Here is a 20,343-nt window from a genome sequence, read left to right as displayed (position 1 = left end):
GAGCAGGGTGCCAGACCGTATCGAACTTACAGCTGTTCTGCAGCAATGTAAGTTAATTAAGCCTTCAAAGTTGATGCAAACAATTCCTACAGGTGTCCCAACCTCTGCTGATTACTTGATTACAAACCCCCTGTCTGTATAAAAGCAGTATTAGAACAGACTGTTATTACACCCTCCGAAGCATTATTTGAACAATATTGCACTGCAGGAAGTAGTATATTGGAAACTGGAGGAAACTCTGACAGGAAGAGGTCTGGCAGACCCAAAGCCACAACAGAATCAGAAGACAAGTTTCTGAGAGTCAACAGCTTGCATGATAGGCGGCTCACAGGACAACAGCTTCAAGCACAGCTTAACACTGGTCGAAGTAAGCAAGTCTCAGTTTCAACTGTGAAGAGAAGACTTCGAGCTGTAGGTTTGACAGGTCGAATGGCAGTAAGAAAGCCATTGCTAAGATGGCAAAATAAGAAAAAGAGGCTTGCCTGGGCCATGAAGCACCACCAGTGGACTACTGAAGACTGGAAGAAAGTCTTATGGACCGATGAATAAAAATTTGAAATCTTTGGTTCATCACGCAGGGTTTTTGTACGCTGTCGAGTAGACGAAAGGATGGTTCCTCAGTGTGTGACACCAACTGTCAAACATGGAGGAGGAAGCATGATGGTGTGGGGCTCTTTTGCTGGATCCAGAGTCGGCGACTTGCACAGAGTGACTGGCACCCTGAACCAAAAGGGCTACTACAGCATTTCGCAGCACCATGCAATACCCTCTGGTATACACCTAGTTGGTCAGGGGTTCATCCTACAGCATGATAATGACCCTAAACACACCTCCAGGCTATGTCAAAACTACCTTCGAGGAAAATAACAAGACGGTAGACTTCAAATAATGGAATGGCCAGCACAGTCTCCAGACTTAAACCCCATTGAACTGGTTTGGGATGAACTGGATAGAAGGGTGAAAGCAAAGCAACCCACAAGTGCAACACATTTGTGGGAACTTCTGCAACAGTGTTGGGAAGAACTTCCCGAACAATATTTGATTTCCATTGTAGAAAGAATGCCACGAGTGTGTTCGGTGGTTATATCTGCAAAAGGTGGCTACTTTGCTGAGTCAAAAATTTAAATTAAATTTTGTTAAACAAAATGATTCTATGATTTCTTTTTTATCTCCAATTGTTTATTTGTTCTATGCTTAATTTCAGAATATATCGAGACATTAAACTGCGTAAATTTCAATAAAAACTGGAAAAATGGAGGTGCTCTAAGACATTTGACCGGTAGTGTATCAGGGAAGTCGAGGTTCAACATCTGCTATATCGTTTAGATTCAGCATATTTATATAGTAAAACTTTGCTGAAATTCAAATTCATCTTCACTATAATCGGTGCTTTCATTATCATCTTCAGTATAATCATCATAATCTATAAAACTACTTTCATAACTATCGTAAGAACACAAACTCTCACTATCATAACTGTCTTGCGAAGACAAAGTCTCACTACCATTATCATCACTTTTAAAATCAACAAAATCTTCATTTGAATAATGACATATTTAATTCGTAGAAAAAACATTACCATCTCTATCCATATACTTTTTTTTCATTAACAGATTCAACTACTATATTTCTAATGTCAAATGTAATTTTAAAATGATTCCTAACTACGACTGAACGAAATGACATTTCACCGGTTATATTAACATCTCTCATTTCATCAAGGTTTACATCTTTCTATCCTTGAAGAATATTGAAATTTCACCGTGTTTAGAGCTAATAGTTTTATCCTCCTTTTCGGTAGCTTCAGTAAAAAGAGTTTTCTTTTTTGATACTTTTACATCTTTCATTACCTTCTCTAGTTTGCTATAGATCTACATAAATAGTGGCAAAACTTTTCTTATAATTACTTTAATTGATGGCTTCCCAAAGACAGAGAATGCTCTTCCTTTAAAAGGGACTGAGTAGCTCATATTATCCTTCATAATAGGTTTAATCCAAAAGTTATTGTAATCATCTTTGTTCAATTTTACATCAGTGCAATATATTTCAGTATCCTTTTTAAATGAGGAGATTGATTGAAATTTGTCTTTTGTGTTTTGATACATTGTATTTATTAGGCAAAAAAAGTAAATGTTGCCAAGAAATCAATGAAAAAATAATTTACTATAGTCTTAAAATGATATGTGGCTCAGGAGGGACTCAGATGAGATCATTAAGAGAGGTTTGTCATTTCACATTGGCTCAACAGCATTACCTAAACCAAGAGTTAAATTCTAATGTAATGTTTGTGAATATTTTGGATGGTAATGAGTACCAAAATAAAATTAAGCTATTCCCCAAAATGAAACAAGTATTCGTTGGGTGTCTGTATGAGTATAATGAAGTTATTGCTAAGATGGGAGAGGGAGAAATTTCCAGAAATTTTTGGTGAGCTAGAGTGAAAGTCATTAAGTTTCCTTAATTTTCCCCATTGACTTCAATGTTAAATTTTATGTGAGCCAGAACCAACATTTATACTCTACTCCTGACAGAAACCATACTTCAGGTACCCTTATGTAACATGGAAAATTTGGTTGAATTTGGTTCAGTAGATTTTGAAGCATAAATAAACAAACAAAGATATAAACAAATATACAAATACACTTTTAAAGCATAGATTGGTAAGAAGTTTCATCAGTGTACGAGTATCAATAAATTAGTAAAAACACAATCTTTTATTACTAATTATATACCTTGCTATAGATTGAATAAAATTAAAAACTGGCATCTCTCCGACTATTGTGACCTTTTGAACACCGCAAATGCGCTACATTGTTTTCTGACATTACTCAAAAAACCCTGGAAATGATGCATAAATTGGTAAAATCACCAAATAACTGCATGTTATTGATTTGGGTTTTCTGCATTTTACACATTTAAAATTGAATATAAGTAGTTGAAGCCAGTGACACTTCCTAATCAATTGTGACACAAGATAGAAAAAAATTAAAAAGTAATTTCAATGTAATTTGTAAAATAAAAATAAGAACATGGACATTAATGTTATTCAGAGCTAACCAAAACCACTTTAGGTACACGAATGACGATCTATCTACCTTTCATCGAACATTAATTATGCTATATAGCCTCATTTCCCCTCTATTTCACAACATCCCTAGCCCTTCCCAAAGCATGCACCGTGTCCCAAGTCGACGTGTGCGCAGGCCCAGGAAGACAGAACGAATGAGTTTTCCGAAGCTAGCAGCATTCACGGGGTCGAGCTTCTGCTCCTGGCAGTGGCGCAGGTAGTGGTTGTACAGTGTGCAGCGAGGCAAGCTAACACCCTCCGCCGTCTCGTAGTTGTCGATTAGCCATTGCACCTGCAGCCAAAGTCCCCAAACACACAGATCGCAAAGAAACACTAAGATTTAGAAACAAACTGCCTCAGAAAAAGTTATACCCTAATTGGCAATTTACAGTATGACAAAAAAGGTGGAAATAAACAGTGAAATATATCGATAAAAGACAAGATGTGAATGATCAAAAGATGTGCAATACCACATTACACAAATAATTGTATTCCATAAGCTAAAAATATCTTCTTATATTTCTTTTTTGTTTACTTGTACACAGTGTTGCGATATCCGATGTGAAATGGTTTCAAAAGATATTGAAAAGGACGAAAAACAAATGAGTGAAAAATCCACTTCAAACCTCCATTTTAGGTAAGTCACTGGTGATACTTGTTTTTAATCTGGCCTAATCAAGCATCCTGAGATTCGATGCCAAGTGCTTATTACACAGCACCGCAGTGATGGACAAATTTCTCATCATGAACAATGTAATTAATCATCACAAAAATGGGTGATTGAACTAATTTCCCAGCTTCATATACAGTAACAAATAAACATATGAAAACAAATCTTGCGCAGTGAAATAGGTCAACACACTCTGCTTTAAATAAATGCATAACTGTGCTATTAATATCTGCACAAAAGAGTACTGAAGCATCAGCTATTTTCAGTGAACAAAAAGTGCATTAGAAATAGTGCATTAACCTCTTACCTGACTTAACAGGTAATAATTTTGTCCTCTTTTAATGAGCATCTGTTAATCGAAAAGACGAGTAAAGGAACCAGAATTTTTTATGCCTCTGTCGGTGAAGGTATTATGGTTTCGGGTTGTCCGTCTAGCTGTCCGTCCGTTCGTCCATGACCATTTTTTGTTAGTTATCAGTTATCACGATACCTTGGGCGATAACTCGTGAGCCACTGGACGGATTTTCTTTGTTCACCAAACTTGGTACAAAGATGCATTATGATGCAAAGATTAACTGATTTGATTTGGGTTTCAAAGGGTCAAAGGTCATGTGACCTTCAGCTGAAAGCAGCAGATTTTAGTTATCATGATAACCTGTGAACTGCTGAAGGGATTTTGACCAAACTTGGCAAAACGATGGACTATAATACAATGATGAACTGATAAAATTTTGGGTTCAAAAAGTCAAAGGCCAAAGGTCAAGTGCCCTTTAATTGAAAATCTGGGTTACTGCAATAACTTATGAACCATTCAAGAGAGTTCAACTATACTTGACACACTTATGGACTGTAATACAAAGATAAACAGATTCAATTTTAGACCAAACGGGTCAAAGGTCATGTGCATTTTGAAAATCATTTTACGGACCATAACTCGAATGAGAACCATCTGATGTCTCTTTTCTACTTATCAGTCTTTTCTCTCTCATTCTCTCCCGATCTTTAATTTTTCATGTCACCATTAAATGAGATCAAACGTAACAGCGAGGTCAAACTGCAGTAATGAGTAACCTGCAGCACATCTAATGTGGGCGGAGGCATAACCATTGACGCATTCACGTCAAATTATGCTTTCTCGTGTTAATATAAAGTCGTCTTAATTTGAGAGGATAGCTCTGTTGATCATAGGCCGACTCATCTAGTTTTGTGTTAGATTTGTAGCAAAGAGGATAGGATTACAAATTGCCACCATGCAGATGTAAACATAGAGCTATACAACATAGAGTAAGGGATCGTTTTGGAGGGCACGCTAATCAGGTTCACTAGTCCGTTAGCAATTTATAGGATGTATTAAAGCTCCAATGGTGCCTTTCAAAAAAGACAAAACCATTGTGTGTTGGTAGCCTGCCCAAGTTACAAATTCCTCCACTTATGACCAGTGGGAAAGAATTAGGAAATTCATCCAGCGTATTCGATGTCATGAGGCCACTTTGGCAACTCCTATCATTTGTCTAGAAAGATGAACCCTACTGCTATTCATTGTTACTCCCAAACACCCCTTTCCTTTGAGCCAAATATTATAGCACTATTGTAGCAAAATAAAATTATCCAACTTTCACATTTTTGCCAAACATGCTCAGACCAAGCTCTTGTCTCAGTAGCTACTGTTTAATGAGTGCACGAGTTCCCAAAGTTTTGGTCAAGTAAAATTCACTTATAATTACCTTTACAGTGGCCTGCAAAAGTGTTCTCCCCCTATCAATAATGTCACAATTAGATGAACTAGTACACCCGCTAACTACGGGAGGGGCAGAAAGGGTCATTCATCTTTGGGGTATATAGATTACAGTCGATCTATGGTCTTGTCTCAAAAACATTGGGTGTGTGTTCATTTACCAAGTTTCTTGTAGAGAGATCCCCAAGTGGTTTAAGCATTCGAGCAAGCACTCCATTCAAAACACTTAATGAACGGCTGGCTTGGTAAGTGCTAGCTAGCTGCTTGGTAAATGAGCACACCCCGGGCTTCCTCCCTCTCAGTTTCGTGTTAAACAGAAGGAGCGAGTTTCAAAAGTTCACTATGAAAAACGCCACGTTAGCACCAGGAAGGGTCATGTTATTAACCCAACACTTATGGGGTACCTAGAGTACAGTAGATCTTCGCTCAGTTCTGTAAGTAAAACCTACCTCACGCATGTCGGGATTCCTCCAAATTTCTTCATTTAGTGTTATAAACAGCATTAGCGACTGTTTAAAAAGCTAATCATACGTGTTTGTGGTTCATAATATTCATTACTTCTGGTAGAGACCATTGCTCCCACGCCATGATAAGCTATTTATATACGTTGACTCGCCGGAAAAACCCCTTGGGGAGGTGGGATATTATTGGTATTAATATTGTTTTGTAATAACATTAATATTACGCTATTATCGGTAGTTTTGTTATTCGAAGCGGCCTTGGAAAAACGTCACGATAAAGCTAACTTAACATGGCTACATACCTCAACACACAACCAAATGACGGCAATGGCGGGGAAAACCCGCTCGGGGGAGAAACCCCCTTGGGGATGGGGGCAAATGAATGCGCTACAACCTTCATTATGTAACCCTTCATCATCCTATCAAGTTTGGTTGAGATTGGATAAGTAACGACGGAATGTATTGGGGTCAAAGATTCATCAGACAGACAGACAGACACGAAATGGCGTATTTTAGTATGTGATAAATAGCATTAGCGACTGTTTAAAAAGCTAATCATACGTGTTTGTGGTTTTGTAATATTTTAACTCTGGTGGAGGTTGTTGGGCCGATGCTCCCACGGAAACGCCATGATAAGCTATTTATAAACGTTGATTCAACGTTTGTAAAAGGAGGAAAATCACCTTGGGGAGGTGGGATATTATTGGTAGTAATATTGTTTTGTAATAACATTAATATTATGCTATTATCATTAGTTTTGTTATTTGAAGCAACCTTGGAAAAACGCCACAATAAAGCTAAGTTAACATCGATATACACCTCAACATGCAACCACATTGATGGCAATGGTGGGGAAACCAGCTCGAAGGAGAAAACACCCTTGGGGAGGGGGACAAATTAACATGCTACAACCTTCATTATGTAACCCTTCATCATTCTGTCAAGTTTGGTTGAGATTGGATAAGTAACAACAGAATGTATTGGGGTCAAAAATTCATCAGACAGACAGACAGACGCCAAATAGAGTATTTTAGTACGATGATGATGATGATTACAAATCTTGTAGAAACAATTTTTCCAAATGACATTTTTATTCAAAACTAAAGTGAGATGGTGAAATCATTGCCCATTATTCACTTGAAAACTGCTCTGGTTCTGCCAAGTTTGTTGGGGATTGTTGATGGACGACAATCTTCCAGTCTCACCATAAATGTTAAAATGGGTTCAAGTAAGGACTTTGTCTGGGCCACTCAAGAACATTTATTTTCTTCTTATTGATCTACTCCAGTGTGGCTTAGCTTTGTCCTTTGGATCATTGTCCTGCGGAAATGTGAATCTCCTACCCAATTTCAGATTCATAGCTGATTCAAGCAGATTTTCATCAAGGATTCTCTTGTACTTTGCACTGTCTACCATAATAGTCACTTCTATCGTTACGGATTCGTCACTTCCGTTGTTGTGGTTCTCATCCACTGTAAACATTTTTGGTTCCATGTACTATTATTGTTATCGTTTAAGTGAATTGGAGATAACTGTTTTGAAAAGGTAAAAAAAAATTAGTTTTAAAAAGAAACCGGAAACCGGATCGGAAACCAGACGAAGAAGAAGAGGAAGAAAAGGAGGCGGAGCAAGTGAGGTCGGAGAAGAAGCCGAGCTGCTTCGAGGTCTTGAGCAAACGCTGGCGAACTTGACATAGTACGTAAAACAAAGACTAAAAGACAAAAATACATAAATTAAATAACCAAGCACAAAGGAAGGAGAAGGAGAGGAGACGGTCAGGGGTTGAATGCCGTGTTGAACAGGTGGGTCTTGAGTGATGATTTGAATGTGGTGAGAGAGGAGGAGTCTCTGATGGTTTGAGGTAGTGAGTTCCAAAGTGTGGGAGCAGCGATGGAAAAGGCCCTGTCCCCTCAGGATCTGAGTTTGGTCTGGATGGGGGGGGGGGGGGCAGGAGGTTGGCAGCAGCAGAGCGGAGGGTGCGGGTGGGAGTGTGTCTGGGGAGGAGGTCAGTCAGGTAGGATGGGGCCAGGTTATGGAGGGCTTTGTAGGTCAGGAGGAGGATTTTGTACTGGATTCTCTGGGAGATGGGGAGCCAGTGGAGCTTGTGAAGGACGGGGGTGATGTGGTCCCGGGCCTGGGAGTGGGTGAGTACACGGGCAGCGGAGTTCTGAATGTATTGAAGTTTATTGATGATATTTGAGGGTGAACCATAGAGGAGGCTGTTGCAGTAGTCCAGACGGGAAGTGATGAAGGCGTGGATGAGGGTTTCTGCAGCTGTGGAGGAGAGGGATGGACGGAGACGGGCGATGTTTTTCAGATGAAAGAAGGCTGTTTTGGTGATCTGTTTAGTGTGTTTGTCGAAGGAGAGGGTTTGGTCAAGGATGATGCCAAGATTCCGGATGTGAGGGGAGGTGGATACTGGGATACCGTCGATGTTGAGGGTGAAGTTGTGGATGGATTTGGTGAGCGTTTTTGGTCCAATAATGATTATTTCGGATTTATCACAGTTTAGTTTGAGGAAATTGATTTGAACCCAGGATTTTATTTCAGTGATGCAGTTTGTCAGGATAGAGTGGGTGACGGTGGAAATTGACTTGGCGGAAATGAAAAGCTGGATGTCATCGGCAAAGCAGTGGAATTGGAGACCATGACGACGGATTAAGTGACCAAGGGGGAACAGGTACAGGACGAAGAGGAGGGGACTGAGAACTGAACCTTGGGGGACACCTTGGGGGAGGGGAGCAGTGGGGGATTTGCAGTTATTGATGGAGATGAACTGGTGCCTGTCGGAGAGGTATGATTTGATCCAAGAAAGGGCAGTGCCAGTGATGTTAAAGGTGGTTTCAAGTCGGGTAAGGAGGATGATGTGATTGATGGTGTCAAAGGCGGCGCTGAGGTCGAGAAGGATGAGAATGTTGAGGTTACCGGCGTCGGAGGAGAGGAGAAGGTCGTTGGTGATTTTGAGGAGTGCAGTTTCCGTACTGTGGTTGAGGCGGAATCCGGATTGGAATGTTTCATACAGGTTATTGGCAGAGAGGTGATGTTTGAGTTGAGTGGCTACAGCGCGTTCCAAAACTTTTGACAGAAAGGGTAGGTTGGAGATGGGTCTGAAGTTGTTTGGGGTGTCAGGGTTGAGTCCAGGTTTTTTCAGAATGGGGGTGACAGCAGCGATTTTGAGGGATGGTGGGACGATGCCAGTAGACAGGGAGGAGTTTATCGTTGCAGTGATAAGTGGAGAGAGAGCAGGAAGGCAAGCCTTAACAAAGCTGGAGGGGATGGGGTCCAGAGTGCAGGTAGAAGTTTTCATTCCTGTGAGGAGTTCAGAGAGGTCAGTAGGGGAGACTGGGGAAAACTGAGATAGGGGTTGGCAGGATAAGGGGGGGCAGATGGTTTGAGGGGGAGCAGGTGCGGTGGTGGTTAAACTGCTGTAGATGTCTATCTTGCTTTGGAAGAATGAAAGGAAAGAAATGCAGTTGTCGATTTTGAATGACTGGGTGGTGGTATCCAGGGGGCTGAGGAGTTTGTTTATTGTGGAAAAAAGTGCTTTTGGGTTTCCGGAGCCAGAGTGGATTATTTGAGAGTAGTAGGTGGAGCGGGCGCGGGAGAGGGCATCTTTGTAGTGCTGCAGGTGGTCTTTGTAGGCTTGGGAGTAGATTGTGAGACCTGTTTTATTACGGAGTCTTTCAAGTTGGCGGGCACGGGTTTTCATCAGGCGGAGTTCAGGGGTAAACCAGGGAGCAGAATGGGTGAAGGAAACTGTTTTGGTTTTTATAGGCGCTAGCTGGTCGAGGCAGGATGAGAAAGTGTGGTTGTAGTAGTCAGTGAGGTCAGAGGGACTGTGCAAATCAACGAAGGGAGAGGTGGACATTTTTCAGGAGAGGGAAGATGAGAATGAGGTAGGTGAAAGAGAGTTTAGCTTACGGAAGTTGATTATGCGTTTTTGCCTTGGTGCTGGGGTGGGAATGTTGATGGTCATAGTGATGGCTAAGTGATCGGAGAGGGTGAGGTCAGAGCCAGAGAGATGGTGTAGATTTAGTCCAATAGAACAGACAAGGTCCAGCATGTGACCACGGTTATGGGTGGGAAAGTTGACATGTTGAGTGAGGTTAAAGCAATTAAGAATATCAATGAAGTCAGCGGTTATTGTGGAGTCAGTGGAGTCCATGTGGGTATTGAAATCACCGAGGAGGAGGGTTGAGGGGGAGAAGGAACAGAGCTGGGTCAGAAAGTAAGAGAAGTCAGACAGGAATGATGGGTGTGGTTTGGGAGGGTGGTAGACAACTGCCATGACTGACTGTGTGTGACCAGAAAGTTTAAAAGCCAGGTGTTCAAATGATGGAGCAGATGAGATGGAGATGAGGCTGGTCTTGATGTCCTGTCGGTGTATTACAGCAATTCCACCACCTCGGCCCTCTGAGCGTGGTTTATTGATGTATGAGTAACCATTGGGTGTAGTGAGGTTGAGTGAGAGGTAGTCCAGAGGTTGTTGCCAGGTTTCAGTCAGACAGAGAAAGTCCAGTTTATTGTCCAAAATGAAGTCGTTCAGGATGTGGCTTTTATTGTTGAGGGACCGGGTATTGAACAGAGTCAGCTTCATATTGCTTTGTATGGTGTGGATGGACTCGGGTGATTTTGCCAGGGCTTGCAGACAGGGGGCGCATTCGTGTATGTTGTTGTGATGACGTAATCGACGGGTGAGAGTGCGCTCAGCTGACCAGAGTGAGGGGATGGAGTGACCTGTCTGGGGGTAAACAAACTTGCGACCGGAGCCTCTATGGATGTATCTGGGTCGTCGTAGGAGTCCGTGGTTTTTGATGACAGAGATGCATGGCGGAGTGGAGTGGTTGTTGAGTTGAAGAAGCCGAGCGGCAGAGTACCTCAGTGCCATGCCAGGCAGGAGCGAAGGGGCACAGAGCCCGGAGAGGTCAGCCAGCAGCCGCAGGCTGGCTGACCAAAGCGCCAGGCACAACAGGCTGGTCCAGAGCACGACACGCGAGGAGGGTCGAGGAATGAAGATGAGCAGCCCGAGGACCAATAGAGAGCCGAGGACGTGCAGGCCGAGAGCCGAGGAGCCGAGGAGGCAGCCGGGCAACAGCCAGCGAGTGTCCTGCAGCTCTACGACCGCAGCGGTGGCCAACAGGGAGCCAGCCAGCCGTCCAGGCAACCCACAGGAGAGCAACCCAAGAAAACAAAAGGCAGGACAGGTGTGAGATGCCCGGGAGTGGGCAGGAGGCAGCGGCGGAAGAGCCGGGCAGGTGAAGCCGGGAGGATCAAGCAGAGAGCAGACCCGTCGGCCAAAAAGCTGCCAAGATTACTAGAAAAGCAGATTCTGTACCTTTATCCAGCCGGAGAACGCGCGGCACGTGCGCCTTCCGTCAGAGAACAAACAGCGGCAGCATCCCCATACGCGGCGCACGTGGCGGCGTCCACAATCCACAAACCAATCCACAATCAACAAAAGGCAGGACAGGTGTGAGATGTCAGGTCGGAAAAGTAGAAGAAGTCGACCCTGTACATCTTTCCAGTCGGAGAAGCGGCGAACAAGCAGCGCCAGCGTCCTCTCTCAGACCGGACCGGAAGTTCGGTATTGGTAAATTTTTTCTGGCCAGGATTGCGACGTGATGTGGCGGAGTTCTGTAAATCTTGCCATTCTTGCCAGCTGGTGGGAAAACCTAATCAGAAAGTCCCATCCGCACCTTTAAAACCAATTCCAGCTTTTGAAGAGCCATTCAGCCGTGTCATTATTGACTGTGTCGGCCCTTTACCTAAAACTAAGGCTGGACATCAGTATTTGCTGACCATCATGTGCGCTTCCACAAGGTTCCTAGAAGCAGTGCCTCTTAGAAAAATTACTGCGGCAGTTATTGCGAAGGCCTTGATTAAATTTTTTACTTTGGTTGGCCTACCTAAGGTCATCCAGTCTGATCAGGGTTCCAATTTCATGTCAACACTCTTTCAGCAAGTGGTACACCAGTTGGGAGTGGAGCAAGTAAGATCAAGTACTTACCATCCCGAGAGCCAAGGGACCTTGGAAAGGTTTCACCAGACATTGAAGAATATGATCAGAACGTATTGTTTTGAATGTGACAAGGATTGGGATGAAGGAATACCCTTATTGTTGTTTGCTACGAGGGAATCTGTTCAGGAGTCATTGGGATTCAGTCCTTTTGAACTTGTGTTTGGACACGCAGTTCGAGGACCTTTGAAATTAGTGAAAGAACAGTGGCTACAGGAGGAGTCACAGTCAACAGTGGTAGAGTATGTGTCAACGGTTAGGCACAGATTGGCAAAGGCTTGTGAAGTTGCAAGAAGAAACTTGAAAGTGACACAGGATAAAATGAAAGTGAGACATGACAAGAAATCTCAGATAAGAAATTTCAGTCCTGAGGACCGAGTGTTAGTGTTGCTTCCTGTTCCAGATCAGCCACTACAGGCTAGGTATTTTGGTCCCTATGCAATCGAAAGGAGGGTTAATGAAACAGATTACGTGGTGACAACTCCCGACCGACGGAAAAAGCGGCAGCTGTGTCAGTGTGTCATGTCAACCGACTGAAGAAATATTATGAGAGGATGCCTGTGGAAAAAATGGTTCCTGTCTCACCTATCATGCCTGTAGTCGGGGTGCAAGAGAATCCAGAGTTAAAACTCTTTACTGATCACAACCCATTAACCTTCATTCAAAAAATGAAAAATAAAAATCAGAGGTTGATGAGATGGAGTTTGGCTTTGCAGGAGTTCAACTTGGAAATTGAGCATGTAAAGGGCAGGGACAATGTCGTTGCTGATGCTTTATCCAGAGTGAACTAACGTTGAAAATTCCTGTAGGTTGTTTGGAAGTTTTGTTGCTTTATTTTGGGGAATATTAATTGTTGTTGCTCACGTGAATTGATCATTTGGGGGTGAGTTTTACTTTTGTTTGTTAAAAGAGTTTTTGCATGCAAAGAAAGTTTTCACTATGTTCCAACTTTCTTTCTTGAGGGGGGGGAAGTGTTACGGATTCGTCACTTCCGTTGTGGTTCTCATCCATTGTAAACATTTTTGGTTCCGTGTACTATTATTGTTATCGTTTAAGTGAATTGGAGATAAATGTTTTCAAAAGGTAAAAAAAATTAATGTTTTAAAAAGAAACCGGAAACTGGATCGGTAACCAGACGAAGAAGAAGAGGAAGAAGAAGAGGAAAAGGAGGCGGAGCAAGTGAGGTCAGCAAAGAAGCCGAGCTGCTTCAAGGTCTTGAGCAAACGCTGGCGAACGGGGGTCATGAGTGAACTTTGGATTTCCTGGGAAAGGGATTCCTGCGACAGAGTTGTTATCGCTGTGACAGATAAACCTGCGTGACAGCTTTTGCGGTCGATTCTGAAGAGAATCGTTGGAGTGCCGTTACGTCTCGAGTACGGGCCTGTTGGCCGTTTTGCCTCGCGCCAGATGTCGCATCGCTCTAGGCTCTTCACCTCGCTTCACCCATTTCACCGCATCCAGACGTTAACCTGGTGTGTGTGTGTGTGTAACGTGGATTTTGAGTGGGAATTTGCGGTTCGCTGATTGGGAGCCGTTGAACGTCCATACCCGAAGGTGTGATTTCCCAGTCGCCTCTTGAGGACACCTTTGCCTATCTTTGGCAGTGTGACTGTCAACCGAACGGGATTCTGGTCTCGATACGACATCGTTCTGACGATCACTGGAGCGTGGATCGACTTTGGATTGATGCCGGGATAGAGACATTGGGAATGTTCTTTTCGCTCACTTGGAGCATAGTGAGTTACATTGTACGAAACTGATGGTACCATCATAGGAATGATATATTGGTTGTACAATTGATTAATATTGTTATTGTACTGTTATTCTTGTGTGACCTTAATACAATACTTGTTTGTTGGTAACAATTGGTGTGGTTTCACCATTGATCTTTGACACACAGAATAACACATCTTTCTGCCGTGACTCCTCTCGGGGCTCGGAGGTACACCGTGACCGGGGTTTGGGGAGGAGCACGTAACAGTCGTAACACTATCTTGATAAGCTTGCCAGTCCCTGCTGATGTAAATCAGCCCCATAACATGATGCTGCCACCACAATGCTTGACAGTAGGGATGGTGTTGATTGGGTGATGTCAGTGGTAGGCTTGCGCCAAATGCAACGCTTTGAATTTAGACTGAAAATTTCAATTTTTTTCTTGTTTGACCAGAAAACCTTTCTCCACATGTGCCTGCAGTATCATTAAGATGCTTTTTCGCAAACCCAATACGAGCTTTTAGATGAATTGTTTTCAGTCATGGCTTCTTTCTTGCCACCTGTCCATAGAGGGAAGCTTTGCGAAGAGATTGAGATATTTTTGATTGATGAACACTGACCCCCATCTCAGACATATAGCCTTGCAGATCTTACAAAGTCATTGTTGGATTTACAGTGACATCCCAAACTAGTTTCCTGCTGGTCCGGCTGCTGAGTTTGGATGGACGACATGATCTGGGTGGAGTCTGGGTGGTATGATACGTCTTCCACTTCTTAATGATGGATTTCACTGTACTCAAAGGGATAATGAGTGACTTTGAAATCTTCTTAAGACCCTCTCCTGAACGGTGCTTCCCCACCACTTTATGTCTGACTTCATTGGAAAGCTCATTGGTCTTCATGTTTGCCTTGCTGGTTGACCAAGTGAGTTACACCTTAAAGCTATTTAGATAAGTGGAGAGCTTAATCTTTAAGTTAAACCACTGATTACATACAGGTGAAACCGATTACACTTATTTTGTAACCTTTCAAACAAATAATTTGTTCCTTAAGTAATTTAGGGTTAATTAGCCAAAGGATTTGAATACTTATGCAACTGAGAATCATCTGATTTCCCCTGTTGATCAAACTTATTCAAATTTTCCTGCATTATTTTAGCTTTATCACTTTGGAGTAGTTTGTGATGACTATGTATTAAGTTTGATTTGAAAGCATCATTAAATAAGCTCAGGTGGCATCAAAATGTGAATACTTTGGAGGGGGGTGAATACTTTTGCACAGTTGCAATCAATAAATATAATTTGCCTTTATATGTAGTTCCAATGAATATATTTCAAGGACCTGACCTAGTTTCTGCTCGAGTGAGAATTTATGCAGGTTAGGTTGCTTAGCAGTTGTGGCAGCATTGGTTCAAAGCTTCTTATTACAATGCAAAGTGAAGTCTGCTCTGTTTAGTGTTCACATGTGAACAGATGGTTCATGATACTTATAACGCAGGTTGAAAATCCCATATACATATTTGTCCAGTTTACTAATAAAATTGTCATTCACATTAAAGTTAGCTGATGTGTACTAAGGTTTTCTCCTGCATGTGATTTATTTATAAGGACTATTATGAGCCTAACAACATGCATTTTAAGGCCATTTTCCCTGCTAGAGCAGGGGTTAGCCTTGCGGTCCCCATGACAATCTTCTCAATTTTGCCCTATTTTCTGCATCTCTCCTTGTTAACCCCCTTGCCCGCATTTCTTCTTTCACCATCTTTAGCCAAGTCTTTCTCAGTCTTCCCCGTCCTCTACTTCCTTCTACATTCATTTCCATCACTCTTCTCAACCAGTCACTTTCATCCTTCCTCAACACATGACCAAACCATCTCAACCTGTTCCTCTTCACAGCATCAATCACAGGCTCTATTCCCATCATCTTTCGCAATTCATCATTTGTCTTCCTCTCTCTCAACGATACTCCGCACATCCACCGAACCATTCGCATTTCCACCCTTTCCAGCCTTCGTTGCTGCTCTACATTCATGACCCATGTCTCGCTCCCATAAATCATAACACTTCTCACACATGCAGCATACACCTTTCCCTTCAGCTTCAACGACACTCCCCTCCTCATCAGCACGCCACTCAGTTCCCGAAACTTCTTCCATGCACATCTCACTCGAGCAACCGTTGCCGTGTCTGATCCACCTTCTCCATTCAGCATGTCTCCGAGGTAGCAAAATGTTTTCACACCTTCCAGCTTCACGCCGTCTCCAAGATCCAACTCAACATTTCCTCCATCTGCAGCTCCCTTTGTGCACACCTTACATTTGAATGTAGCTGCCACACTGGTTAATGACCCTCTCAGACCACTACATTTTTGATGAACCCACTCAGCGCACATTGTACATTGAATGGAGTTCACTCCGACACCCTTCCTGCACACAGCACATGGCCACTTCCCAGTTCTTTCCACCTCACCACATGCTTTACCACTTGCCATCACCTTCGTCTTTCCTATATTCACCTTCAGACCTTTTGTCTCCATACATTCCTTCCACGTGTTCATCTTTTCCTTCAGTCCATCCATACTTTCCGCAATCAACACCAGATCATCTGCATACAACAACTCCCACAGTAAACCCTCCTTTACGTTCTGAGCCAGCACCTCCATCACAGCTACAAATAGTAGTGGACTTCGTACCGACCCCTGATGCACTCCCACCTTCACCTCAAACTCACCACTGTTCCCGACCTTCGTCCTTACAGCTGTGCGCGCTCTTTTGCACATTGCCATCACTACTCTGATCAACCATTCCTCCACTCCTAACTTCCTCAATGCCCATGTCAATACTTCGCGTGGAACCCTATCGAATGCTTTCTCCAGATCAACAAACCAAAGAAACAACTTCTTCCTCCTCTCCATGTACTTCTCCTGCAACTGCCTCACAATAAAGAGCGAGTCTGTCGTTCCTCTTCCTGGCATAAATCCAAACTGCATTTCGTCGATCTTCACCTTCTTCCTTATCCTCCTCTCCAACACCCTTTCCAATACCTTCATTCCATGCTCCAATAACTTTATCGCTCGGTACGAGCCACACTCCAGAGGGTCACCTTTCCCCTTGTACAGAGGGACGAGGGTACTCAGTTCCCAATCCACCGGAATGCGGCCTTCTTTCACCACCAGATTACAGATCTCTGTCATTCTCTTCACACCCCAGCTTCCTGCTGCCTTCAACATATCTCCCACAACTCCCGTCGGCCCTCCCGCTTTTCTCCTCTTCATTGCTTTTATCGCTTCCTCAACTTCCTCCTCAGTTATTTTCTCTGCCGGTCCTAAAACTGGGTTACTCTCTATGTTGCCATCCCATTCATTCTCTGTATTCAACAGCATTTCCATATATATTTTCCATCTTCCTTTAATTCCATCTGGGTCCACAACGATTTGTCCCACTTCACCCTTCAAGCAACTCACCCCCATCACATCACACCTCTCTTTCGCTATCTGCTTTGCAATCCTGAATACCGCTCTCTGACCCTCTTCCGAATCCAAGCGTTCTCCGAACATTTTCCTACATTCCTCCTGCGCATTTGCTACCTCTTTCTTTGCAGCCTTCTTGGCTGCCTTATAACTTTCATGCTCTGCTTTTTCTGCTCCCGTACCCTTCGCCTTCTGCCACTCCTTGACTTCTTCCTCTTCTCGTCAATCCTCTTTCCAACTTCATCATCCCACCTCCATGTTTCCGAGTGCCTCGGTGGTCCTTTTGTCCATCCACATACCTCACCAACGGCTCCCAACAGACTATCTTTCATTGACATCCAACCACGTTCAAGCTCAACCACATCATCCTCTACCCTACTCAGCCTCTCTTTTAATGCCTCCCTTACTGTCACTTCTTTCAACCTCCACACCTTCATTCTCGGTTGATACTTCACCCGCCGAGCTCTCCTCGCACCTTTCACCCTTATGTCGCAGACAACCAAGTGGTGCTGTGAAACAGCCTCCTCCCCCGGGATCACCTTTGTGTCCCAGAGGTGCCCCCTATCTCGCCTACGCACCATCAGGTAGTCAACGGTTGTCGTCGACCCACCTGATGTGTATGTAACAAGCTTATTATCCCCTTTCTGGAACTGAGTGTTACAAATCAACAAATCAGCTCCATCAGCAAACTCCAAAATCCTTTCACCTTCTCCATTTCTCACACCATATCCATAACCCCCATGAACTCCCTCAAAACCGTCCATACTCCTTCCCACATGTCCATTTAGGTCTCCTCCTACCACAACAACTTCCTCATCTTTCACGTTTTCCATCAGCTTCTCTGTCGCACACCAGAACCTGTCCTTCTCTTCATCGCTCCGACCAACCTGCGGAGCATATCCCGAGATGACGTTCACCAAGAGCTTTCCAATCATCATTTTCACCATCATCAACCTATAACTCACTCTAGTCACACTCACCACACAGTCTACAAACTCCTCAGTAAACAGGACACCAACACCATTCACGCCCTCTGGGCAATCTTGCCACACAAACTTGTATTTCTGTCCCTGCCTACCCTTCACCATTCTCACACCACTTCCCTTCCATCTCGTCTCTTGCACACAACATATGTCCACTCTTCTTTTGACCAATACTTCCACCACTTCTCCTGATCTCCCTGTCATTGTCCCTACATTCCATGTCCCAAACCTCAGAAACCGATCTCCACTTCGGTCTGTACCCTGCCCATATGTAGTTGTAATTGTCATGGTTCTCTTTTTGAGGCAATGTTTTTATGGCCGGATGCCCTTCCTGACGCCAACCCTCTTTGTCGCCTTTTACCACACGCAGGGATACGGTGTACCTATTCTAACCAGGGTACACACCGGTATTATGAGCCTAAGATCAAAGTAAAAACAAAACGGTATTCATTGTTCAGTGTTGAATTCAACTTTGACTTCTTGGTGTCAGTGGCGAAGATTTGTTATTTTTTGAAAGTGTAGATGCTTCTGAAGAGAGAAGCCATTTTCTGAGTGTACCGACAATTTTTCAGGTAGGTTGATGGTTAAACACCTCTTTATAGAACTGTGTCAGTCTTTGTTCATGATGCAAAACTTTGTACCTGCACTCCTGAAAGTCAATGAGCTCCAAATGCATATCTATCGGAGCACTTTCCACGTGACATGAAAAGGGATATTGAAAAATAACAAGAGCTTGCTCATGGGAACTGGATTTCAAACAGTGCTTGTTTAATTATTCTTCCTGCAAGCATTCCATGATCTGAAAGTACTTGCGATGTGAGCAGAGATCCAACACATAGTATCTGAGGTGTTATCTTCCAGGAGCCCTTCACCTTCTTGGAAATGGGCTTCATTAATAAATAATAATATTGGCTTCATTGGCATCCTTAAACTGTTTGAGTTATTTTGAATTTTCTCTCAAAGGACCTCCCATGTCAAATGTAGTAGGTATGAACTTAGCAGTTTGAGATATAGTTTGCAGAGAAGACTCATGATGTTGACAGAGAATGCCAGGTCACAAAGCCACTCTGCAGTATTGCTTCAGTGAGGAAAGTCTCACCATTTTATTCATAAGTTCAACATTAATGGATTGTTTCAGAGTGAAGCCTCTGCTCAGCTGTGGTGAAAAGACAACACATTCAAAGTCGGCCTAAAGAATACAAAATCCAGGCTCATGGAAGAAATTGGTTAAATAAAGGGCAAAAAGTCAAAGTATTGACAGTGGATCAACAGATGGACACAACAAGCAAGGGAATGAGGTCAGGAAACCTGCAAGCAAGAAGGTTGGGCTATGTAGGGTTAATTGGGGTAGAGGATATTGTGGGTAGGGATGGGGGATGTCGAAAATGGTAGTGTACCATCATCAGGAAGGCAGTTCTACAAACAAGGAAAGAGGAACAAAAGAGTGGTTGTGGGCAGTAAACCATGATTTTCTGAGTTTAACCAGGAGGAGGTTGCTGAAAGATTGTGTGCATCTTGTGGGAGGATCAGAGGACTGAGACAACAAAGTGAAATGATGATAAAAACCAGAGGAGAGACAGTAAAAAAATATCAGAGGCCAACAACCTGTCTGTAATATGAGAGAAATAGGCCTGGTTTCTGCATCGTCGTGGGAGATGCCAGTAATGTCGAGCTTTATATTGTACAGAATCCATGAGAGATTGATGTAAAGCCGGGGTGCCAGCCGATAGGGGAGAGCAGTATCCCCATTGTGCTATGGACAAAGACCCTGTAGGTGTGAGTTTTGATTTTTCAAGAAATGACTCAAATAACAGAGGATGCCGAGTCTGCAGCTGTATTTGGAGGCCAACTTTGCAACATGGTTAGCCCCGAAAAGGTCATGGTTGATGGTGAGGCCTAGAAGTGAAAAAGACAGAACCTTCTCCAGTTGCAGACTGTGGATATAGATCCAAGTGCGTTCATTTGAGGATCGTTTCCAGAGAAAGAGGGTAAGAGACTTCCAGAGTGATAGATTTCTCCAGGAACATCTTAATTTTGGCAGTGATTCAGGCCACTGGACTTGAGGTTTGCCCACTTGATTAGACCATTGACGACAAGCTCCATCTTGAGGACATTTGCAAAAATGTATCGCCACACTTTTGTTATTGATGAATAACATGGTGGTAATGGATAATGTCAGCATAATATACTGCTGCACCCTCAGTAAATGATGCTAACAGCAGCTATTGGC

At 43.2% G+C, this 20,343-nt stretch overlaps 1 protein-coding gene across 7 annotated transcripts in view; it reads right to left on the bottom strand.

The window, feature by feature from the left end:
• LOC137434919 (DNA-binding protein RFX2) overlaps window positions 1-20,343 on the bottom strand; it is a 205,977-nt gene that overhangs the window by 60,620 nt on the left and 125,014 nt on the right. For all 7 annotated transcript variants that reach the window (XM_068128163.2, XM_078784817.1, XM_078784813.1 and 4 more), the window contains one exon: window positions 3,178-3,359. In XM_068128163.2, coding sequence (XP_067984264.2) covers window positions 3,178-3,359 — 182 coding nt within the window. The remainder of the gene's footprint in view (window positions 1-3,177; window positions 3,360-20,343) is intronic.

The sequence above is a fragment of the Myxine glutinosa genome, chromosome 1 (genome assembly GCF_964187855.1).
Source record: "Myxine glutinosa chromosome 1, kmMyxGlut1.1, whole genome shotgun sequence".
NCBI classification, from domain to species: domain Eukaryota; kingdom Metazoa; phylum Chordata; class Myxini; order Myxiniformes; family Myxinidae; genus Myxine; species Myxine glutinosa.
Note: the sequence above shows the minus strand (reverse complement) of the source record. Positions and strands in the feature narration are given on the sequence as shown.